Source organism: Xenia sp. Carnegie-2017, unplaced genomic scaffold, assembly GCF_021976095.1.
Source record: "Xenia sp. Carnegie-2017 unplaced genomic scaffold, XeniaSp_v1 HiC_scaffold_24, whole genome shotgun sequence".
NCBI classification, from domain to species: Eukaryota; Metazoa; Cnidaria; class Anthozoa; order Malacalcyonacea; family Xeniidae; genus Xenia; species Xenia sp. Carnegie-2017.
The window spans coordinates 4,240,902-4,250,912 of NW_025813487.1; the positions used below are offsets into that span (position 1 = coordinate 4,240,902).

General features: G+C 37.0%; 2 protein-coding genes across 2 annotated transcripts; both read right to left on the reverse strand.

The window, feature by feature from the left end:
• Positions 1 to 650: 650 nt before the first annotated feature.
• Positions 651 to 4,570, reverse strand: LOC124451515. Its single transcript, XM_047002174.1, has 4 exons — positions 3,503 to 4,570; positions 2,418 to 2,844; positions 1,952 to 2,348; positions 651 to 1,465 (listed from the first exon to the last, which is right to left on the reverse strand). Exons 1-4 carry the CDS (start codon positions 4,198 to 4,200, stop codon positions 975 to 977), a joined length of 2,013 nt encoding a protein of 670 aa, XP_046858130.1. The 5' UTR covers positions 4,201 to 4,570; the 3' UTR covers positions 651 to 974.
• Positions 4,571 to 5,955: 1,385 nt separating this feature from the next.
• LOC124451296 (NPC intracellular cholesterol transporter 1-like) lies at positions 5,956 to 8,441 on the reverse strand. The gene is made up of 4 exons (XM_047001917.1): positions 8,236 to 8,441; positions 7,301 to 8,164; positions 6,949 to 7,190; positions 5,956 to 6,381 (listed from the first exon to the last, which is right to left on the reverse strand). The coding sequence occupies exons 1-4, from the start codon at positions 8,284 to 8,286 to the stop codon at positions 6,099 to 6,101; spliced, it is 1,440 nt and encodes a 479-aa protein (XP_046857873.1). The 5' UTR covers positions 8,287 to 8,441; the 3' UTR covers positions 5,956 to 6,098.
• Positions 8,442 to 10,011: the final 1,570 nt, after the last annotated feature.

Genomic DNA, 10,011 nt, shown 5'->3' on the forward strand with positions numbered 1-10,011 from the left:
TTTTTTGACTCTGAAGATGACTACCGCTAAGGTTGTCGAAACGTCAGTCAACAACAACAAAAACAGTCCTTCTAGTTTGTCGGATACCGAAGGTTACGTAAATCACGCGTGACTGCCACGACGTCCTTGACCAATCAAATTATTTCTTGCATCGTTTCACGCGCTGATGTCACTAATGACACGTAAAATGAAACATGATTTAGTTACATTATAAGTAATTTACTGCCACATTTGAGATTGCAGTGCCGTAAAGTTTGCTGTGATATTTGGCAACAAAGTATTCAAACACGCAAATATAAACAAACGATGTTCTCGGGTGGCCTGAGTGAACGCCTGATAAACGTGTTCTTACATTAAGAATTCGTTTTCCACCTCGTAAATTTAAATATTATAAAATATATATATTATAATAGTTTATAACCAAACAGAGTGGAGTTTATAAACAAAGCTATAAGGGTGGCACGAGAAAGGCTGTTGTACTTTGTTGAAACTGACAATGACTCCGTACAAGTAAAACATATAAGGAAAATTTTGAGCACGCATGCTCACAACCACTACGGAAGCTGAACAAACTAATAAATACGCAGAGCGTTGTTTGTAAGAAAATAATACATTTATCACGGATGGAAGCGCACATTTATAAATATTTCGTTTTTAACTCTTTCCAACTGAATAAAAATGTATGATTAATATCATAGTAAGTGAAAACCATTGTTTGAAGATTATATCCTTGGATATAAACACGTTTCACAAGAGATTTCCAAACTGGTTTTAACCATGTTAATGGGCTTGCACTGATCTGCTCTCGAGTTCTCCCAAAGGTCTTCTCGGTTTGCATAAGTCTGTACAAACACCTTTGATTTTTACTGTATAAAACACAGTAACTTTGACTGTAACAGTACGAACACAGTAAACACCTCGCTATGAAGTAAAGTCTGCAGATATTTTATGCTTTTTCATACTTCTTGAACACATCAAGAATTCGTTGTCTTCATTATGTACTCTAGGAGTTTTGATTTGTTTCTTCGAAACTGTTGCTCATTGCTCATGTCAATAACTACTGACGTCACAGCGAGTCGCTTAGTAACGGCCGCGATCCTATCCAAGGGGCGTGGGATCCACTGTAGCATGACTGGCAAAATTGGCTTTCCGTGTAGCTCGGCGAGTTTGGTGTCTTTGATAAAGTTATCACAGTGCAGATATTTCAACGAGATACATAGAAGTACCATCGAAGCCTTGGCAATCCCATCCTGTACTGTTAACGGAATAGGTTGGCTTACATGACGTAATGTTTGTCCGTTTTGATATCGTGTATGAAGAGTGGTAACCAAAGGTTTTATGGCATCCGTCCTTGTCTCGCATCCATTTTTATCAAGGAAATCCCTTATCTTCCTTACCATGTGTTGCATGTGTAGGTGGTAACTTAGAAACACTTGTGGACGTTTGTATGCGAGACTGGGAAACTCTAAAATTAGAAAGTATAAAAAGTGGATTTTTATTATAGGAGCAGTTTAAAACAGAAGATGATGAAGATGAGCGTTTATATGTACTAACTGCACTACACTTGCTTCTATCTCAAAGTTGATAGATTGTCATTGAAATAAAACAGTAAATTAAGCCGATATAACGGTTATTGATTTTTCCTGCATCTTGGCACTGACGTAAGCCAGACCTCAAGTTTTGAAGAGGCATAATGTATGTGGGTCCAGGTGCATGCTCCCCCCCGGAAAAGTTCATTAAAACAAGAGTACGTCAACGGCCATTTTCCGTGTTTCCGGGGAGAGATTTTGCACAATAGGGTAAGAAAACAGGGTTCCCTCCAGATTTCTACTACGGGATTTTGTATTTTTAAGAGCGTATTCCTTCGGCCATTTGGGTGACACAAGCGTCGCCTATACTCCTCATTTGCACCTTTCCATATCTTCATGACTTCCTGTTTTAAACTGCTTACCTTTATGTGTATCTGTGAGGACTTCAAATGGCTTCATTGCTTCTCTCATTTTTTCGACGTAATTTTGCTGGAGCTTAACCCTTGGTAAAACCCCTCGTCTGTATGTCACGTGGTAACGCAAGACGTCAAGTCCATCCAAAAACTGCTGTCTTTCGAACATGATCGCGGGCTCTTTTTCAACGACAGCCATCACCGCATGTCTCAAAGACGAATTATTGGTGAAATCAATAACCGCACTAACGATTTGCTTGTTGAGCCAAGCAGCCAATAGAAGCTCTTTAAATACCACGTGGGAACCGTCACTTGATGACGTCATGAGAAAGATGACGCTCGAAGCTTCGGCCAAGTGTCTCACACTGGAGTTTGAAAGCGTAAAACCTTTAGCGTGAAAATGTGCCTGAAATAAAGTTGATAACTTTTAAGCAAAACTTAGATGGGAAATAGATAAGAAAGTACATTCCAATACCGAGATTCCGACTTTCGCTAGGTCCGACTTGATGAAATCTGCTATCCACTCATCAATCATGTCGCAGACTACGTATACACAATCATTCCTCTTTGCCCTTTTGAAACAACATTTGTCCCATGATGTCTCGTTCTCCAAAGTTCTCGCTAAACCGTTCAAAACTTTCTGCCGCGTTGTGCTGCTGTCGACATTCAAAGATTCAAACAGGTCGCTGTCATCGAGAGCCATGAGCAAATATCCGTCGATGGCATTCTCTTCGAAGCTGATGCAATATCGTTCGTGTATCCTCAGTGATCCTAGCCAATTCTGTACGTCTTGAATGTCCCATAAATAAACCGCTTTGTTTTGATATCCTTCGTGTCTTGTACCGTGTTTTTGTGTGTCTTGATAAAGTTCTTGGTATAGCTTTGTTGAAAATGTTACATATCTATAGGGTGAAATTGAATATTGAAGGATTGGTATGTTAGAGCATTGAAGAATTCAGTAGATGAAGTATTGAACGGTTGACGAAGTGTAGTGTTGAAGGATTCATATGTTGGAGCATTGAAGGATTGAGAAGGTGGAGCATTGAAGAATTGAAAAGGTTAAGTATTGAAGGATTGAAAAGTTGGAGTATTGAAGGATTGAAAATGTGAAGCATTAAGGGATTGAAAACTGAAAAGGTGGGGTATTGAAGGATTGAAAAGGTGGAGTATTGAAGGATTGATCATGTAGAGTATTGAAGGATTCATATGTTGCAGCATTGAAGGATTGAGAAGGTGGAGCATTGAAGAATTGAAAAGGTTAAGTATTGAAAGATTGAAAAGTTGGAGCATTGTAGGATTGAAAATAGGAAATATTAAAGGATTGAAAACTGAAAAGGCGCGGTATTGAAGGATTGATAAAGTAAAGTATGGATTTACTTCATGAATAGATTTACTCTAAATCACGACATTTCTAGTCTATTTAAGACAACATATCCCAGGAGGGGAAAACTTTGCATTAGCATCATTTGCTCCGTGTCCGTAGAGCAAATGAAAAATTTTAGTGCCTTTCACCGACATTAAAAGTGTCGGAGATCCTCTGAAATCGTCAAAGTAACTCACCCCTCGAGTTGTACGCTCAAGGCACCTACAACCTTTGCTGCTTTTTCGTCAGCGCTGACGACATTTAAATTATACTCGACCAGGTCCACATCGACATCCTGGAACCTGGTTGGAATTTCTTCATCATCTGAGAATTTTACGACGAACACTCGAAACTTGTTACCACTTGATGTAATCTCATCGTAACGCCGTCGAAATATCCCCACTTCGTATTTCATGGGGGAACCATGGAAACAGTCACGTGATACAAACATGAGAACCGCGTTGCAATCTTCGGCCGACTCCATTCTTTGCGTGAACGATGCGAAGGAGTTTGGCTTTCCTTCATCTTTGTCAAACCAGATGTCGTCTTGAAAGCCAAGATATTTCAAATCCTCGACAACTTTACACACGACTCGTTTTAATGCAAAAACACCATTGCTGTCGTAGGAGATGAAGATTCCACGTTTTTTGTATCTCTGCTTCAGAATCTCCGCTAATTCATCGCGATTCTTGGATGTTTTTTCCACAGCATTTTGTGACACCTTTCTCGACCTCAAATCGTCTAAAACCGATGAAGTTATTTGAACTTGACTTTTAGATTTCTCTGACGTCTGATTACGTATTCGCTGCCCTTGTTTACGTTTTGGTAAAGACCTTCTGTTATTGCTGTTGAAGTCTGACACCATTTCAAAGATATTATCTAGTATTTTAGACATCGTCAGTACTGAATACGAGTTCAAAAGGCTTGCAGCGTCGCATGTACTGTGTATGCTATCAAATTATTTGTCTTATCCATTTAGCAAACTCCTTATTTTTCCTATTAATTCTTTGCACACAAATAGATTTATTTGGCTGCCAACTTGATCTTGTAATTTGATCACATGCAATATGTAAAATCATATCTAAGTATCTGACAAAGATTTATAAATATTTACGTTCACTTAGGGAGATGTTTTTACTGTGGAAACAATTTAAAAGCTTTGTTCATTAATGGTTTTGTTTGCACGACCTTCTTGCTTCGTTTTGTTGTCAAGACAGTTTCCCTGGCGAGTTCCTTCGATGCAAAAATGATCCCGAAAAGACTGAATTTGTGAAATCAGCGAATCAAACATTTTAGTGTATCGTTGTTGCGCAACCTTCGTGCGCTGTTTTGCGTGATTCAGTGACGTGCTGACCGTGGGGGAAAGGCACTGGGGCAGAGAGCCATGACCCGGTGATTATCTAGCAGAAAAAATGTCGTATTTCGAACTTCAGTTAAAACACATTTAAAATAATACAGTTAGAATTATTTCATCTCCCAATTCAAGGAAATGTTATTTTAGAGCTTCTTGATTGAAAAAATTTGCAGGGGAGCACTGTTGCGAATATCCTAAGGTGAATTCAAGGCAAATTACTAATTATTTTCCATTTTCCATGAATATCCAAGGTGAATTATATTGTTGTTTATTTAAAATGTCTATTTGGTATCATGCTGTTAACATCTTACATGGTCATATTTCTTCATTGTAAAATAACGACAAGAATTGAGGAGGTATTTTTGTAAACCATCCAGGGCTTTTAGTTGAAATCCGAAATCAATTGAAAATTATAAAGTTCATCGAAAGTCAACGTTACTTAAGTCGGTGAAGTAGTAGGGAGCTTTAGCAAAGACTACGAGTACGACTACGAGTACGATTTACGTCATTTTGGCACGAAAACATTGTTGCGACAACAAAAACACGTAGCCGTCATCAATCTGAGTACGATGTTTTGTAAAAAATTCGTAGTGCAACTACGATGTCTTTTTAAGCAAAGAAAGTAGGTATATTTCTTCATTCTGTAAGAAATTAGTTAACAGTACTATTTTCCAGCATCCCGGCTTTAATTTAGAACTTTTTTGAGCGCAAATGTACATTAGAAAGGAAAATATGACCTGCAAAACTTTCATGTATTTCGTACGCAAAGTGAAAGGTAAACAAACAATAAAATAGTACAAATATATCGTACATAAAACTTAAAATAGTGAAGATTTTCAGTATAAAGAGTCCTATATTCTCGCACAATCAGTATTACCGATTCATTGATATCATTATTGACAAATAGAGCCGTAGCTGCTTCGCAAACTTCGGTATTTTCACAATAAAAAGGCTCGTTCTGTTGTTTACAACTAAATCAAAATTTTGAAGAAGCGACAACGACAACAAACTTCCTCGTGCCATTCTCTTACACGGTCAAACTTCGTACTCGTTCTCGTAGTCACACTCTAGCTAAAGCTCCCTAGTGTTTCCAGTGATTAAAACGATAGTCAGAAGACAGCAGAATGCTATACGTGGTCGCTAGACTTCACAATAAACGTTGCACTTGTAAATGAAAGGACAGACCAAGAACGACAATTAAAAACTCGGTTGAGTACATGACAAACTTCTGTTTGTGAGAAGGCAACGGGAGAGGGGGGGGAATTTCTTCATATTAAAGTCAAACAACATAATCAATTGACTTTAAACTGACTTTTCAATATTAAAAAAAAATACTATTTAAGTAGAAAAAGCTTCACGTAACACAATAGACATGAAAGAAAACATTGATGAGGCAAATTACTAATTATTTTCCATTTTCCATGAACGACAAATGAAATTTAAGCCATGACGGGTCCAAATTTAACTGGATCGTAAGAAATCTGAAGATCCTCGTCGGTGAAATTCTTCAGGTACTCAATCAAAACATCTTGCCAGGCTTTCGCTTTCTCCGTCTCTTTTTTGTTCAAGTTATTTTTCACAACAAGCGAAAGTTTCAAAAAACTAGCGTCTGTGTACTGTTCACCTTCAAACCCACCAAGAACAAACGTAGGAAAAACTGGATCTCCATAGTCACTTCGGCAGGACAGACCAAGATGAATGTCTAATACTGAATATGGATCTCTAAAGTAAGAAATACAAAATTATAGTTATAGATAAAATTGTTGTAAAATAATAGCATTGTTTTTAATTTTCCAAGGAACAAATGATGCCATATCATACTTTTCTGTTGTAACTTGGTGCATCTTCTGTTTCCTAAGATATTCATGTTCTCTGTTTCCTAAGGTATTCATGTTCTCTGTTTCCTAAGATATTCATGTTATCTGTTTCCTAAGATATTCATGTTCACTGTTTCCTAAGATATTCATGTTTTCTGTTTCCAAAGATATTCATGTTCTCTGTTTCCTAAGATATTCATGTTCTCTGTTTCGTAAGATATTTATGTTCTCTGTTTCCTAAGATATTAATGTTCTCTGTTTCCTAAGATATTCATGTTCTCTGTTTCCTAAGATATTCATGTTCTCTGTTTCCTAAGATAATCATGTTCTCTGTTTCCTAAGATATTTATGTTCTCTGTTTCCAATGTTTAAATTAATTCGTGTACCTAGTTTTACATTTGAACATCTTTGGGCGTAGTAGAAATGGCTAAAAAATGCATGTGACACAAAACAAATTAATGCACATATCTACCTCGTACAAAAGTAAAGATGATCTCCCCAGGCAGCAGATGCTATCGGAGATCCTACGGTAGGGCATTCTTCGCCACCTAATGCCAAAATACATTTGTTCAAATTTTTCATTTCATTTTGCCAGTACTGCAAAACACTCATCACAATGCAAGAATTTGTGGATGACTTCATGCAGAAATCATCAAATCTAACATTTGTTGGCGATGTAGTTAGGCCAGTTATGTGCTGTTGAATCTTCAGAACCTTAAATATAATAAAAAATTCGACACATGAAAACTTGCTGTAGCATGTTTACATGTACAGCTGAATTCGTTACCGCAAACTATACATGCATGCACGAACTATAAACAAACCTTTCGTAGAATACTTAGGCGGAGTATTGTGCCTGTTACTGTGCACTTTGTTTCAAAGTAATTTCGATAGCAACTTCGTTTGTTAAACGGACTTTGATGTTTTAACGAAAATAGAATAAGAGCTCTCCTGCCTTTAAAGCCTATGGTAGGTGTAGGCGATAGAGGATATTTACATGACGACACACAATCTTCACAATTACACTTTGACATTTCACTTTTGGTATAAGGATCATAAAAACTTTCGTTACACATCTTGATCTTCACATTCATTGGTTGAATTCCTTTAACATGTGATGTTGGATATTGAATCAAGAATGATGAAACGCCATTCTTCTGTGGATCACCCATAAAATTTAAAAATTTTAGTGGATCACATTTATCAGCAGGCATTCCACATAAGAAGTTCATTATCTTATGATTATTGCTGGGAAATACGACGTCTTTGCATGAGTTATAAAGGCCTTCTCTGAAGCTCTTTTCGACATAATAATTAATGGAAGCGATCGCTTTGTTATTTTTAGTAAGACTGTGTGGAAGGAGGAACAAGGAGTTGTTTGGACTGCATGTCAAACGACAATATAACTCACGAAAATTTTTCCAACAAGCAGGACATCTTTTCATCAATGACTGAGCGGTTTTAATACCCGACTGAAGACTGACAACCTGATCGTACGAACAACAAACTTTGCTGTCGCGCTCAATGGTCAATTCAGGACAGAGTTCTTTAAGGATATCCCGGGATTTTTTGTTCTCAATAGACTTTGCCGGTCCATTATATAGGCAATTTATGTATTTGCCACGAGAATTTTTTCCGCACTGTCCATACCACATGCAATAACCTTCCTTATGGATATAGTTCACGGCCTAATAAGATAATCAAAGTAAAACTACATGACCAAATTATTTAAATCAATGATTATTAATACTACTCCTACCAGAATGACTTCAACGATGACCAAAAAATAAATTGCTGAAACGAACTTCATTGTAAATTTTGATAAAGCTAAAAATTTGTCTGCCCTTCCTATAAAGAGATCTTATATGTTTCGACGTCGCATAAATAACATATCGAATTCCTGAAACTAACACCAAAAACCGTCGTCATCTGTCGGGGTTTACGTAATCTTATGCAATTAGATATGTCTACTTTCGGGGTTTAAGGTGTAAGTGAATAACATGTTAAGGAAATAGTATTGAAACTAACACCAAAAACCGTCGTCATCTGTCGGGGTTTACGTAATGTTATGCAATTAGATATACCTTCATTGTAAATTTTGATAAAGCTAAAAATTTGTCTGCCCTTCCAATAAAGAGATCTTATATGTTTCGACGTCGCATAAATAACATATCGAATTCCTGAAACTAACACCAAAAACCGTCGTCATCTGTCGGGGTTTACGTAATCTTATGCAATTAGATATGTCTACTTTCGGGGTTTAAAGTGTAAGTGACTAACATGTTAAGGAAATAGTATGTGCGTAGTTTATTTTATTAATGTATCCGTTCCCACAGGGCTAAGTGCCAAGGAACAGTTATTGACGTTAGTTAAATTCCCTTATGTACCATATATAGCTTAAATAGAGGAACTACTCCGACCAATAATAATATTTGTTGTTTGCAATAAAGAGTATAAATACTGCTCTGTAAAATAATAAAAATCAGTTCGATCATTAAGTTCACTCGTGGTTGTTACTGAAGGTATAGAGTATATTACGAAAAGAGATATGGCGAGTAACTCGAACTCAACAAATAGCGTTCTAGCACATTGAACTTACTCTCGGAGCTCATACGAAAGACTTATATAACGCTAAAACGGAAACATATCGAATTCCCGAACCTAACGCCAAAAACCGTCGTCATCTGTCGGGGTTTACGTAATCTTATGTAATTAGATAAAGTTGACCCAAGATTTCTTAGATCGCTTTAATTAATGGCGTCAAAAACATTCTGATTAGAAAACCCAAGTTCAAATACAACAATTCCCCATGCAACAGTTGATAACAAACGATAATCCACCTAAAATCCTAGTTCATATTCCTTTTCTTGGCATTTGCATTGATTTTCTCTTAAAATCATGTTTTTTATTAATAAAATATCAATATTTCTTTACAATACCATCCTCCGCGAAGGATAGTGCCCCATAAATACAAAGAAAATCCAAGCATTTGCGTTGTAAGTTGTCTCAACCAATATGTGCCACGTACGAAACAGATTCGCCTAGGAATCGACTTTTGATTTCATATGTAAAACCACATGCAGCAGTTGGTAGTCAAACCATTTCACGATGGCCGTGTAAGACTATTCAGCAAGCAGGCGTTGAAAAGTCATACAAAGGACAATCTACTTGAGCAGCTGCAACGTCAGAAGCAGCATATTCGGGCTTACCATTAGAAACAGTACGAGAAGCAAGGACATTTGAGAAACATTATCATAAAGAATGAAACCAGGGACAGTTTGCTGAATCAGTACTTGCTTCATTTAAAAAGTAAACGAGTGAGATTCATGCATGTTATCTTGTGATAAAGAATATTAGTCTTGAAATATGCAGATTTCTTTATCTGATGAGTAAACAGATAGATTTCAGTAAATACCTTTATACATCTGCACCAGTATTGCGAGTAGCAGTCAGAGAATGTACGAAGGAGAAATAAAATTTCCCCGGAGGGTTCTTACATGAAGGCGAGATGTAGTTCTGAGAGGATCTTCGAAGA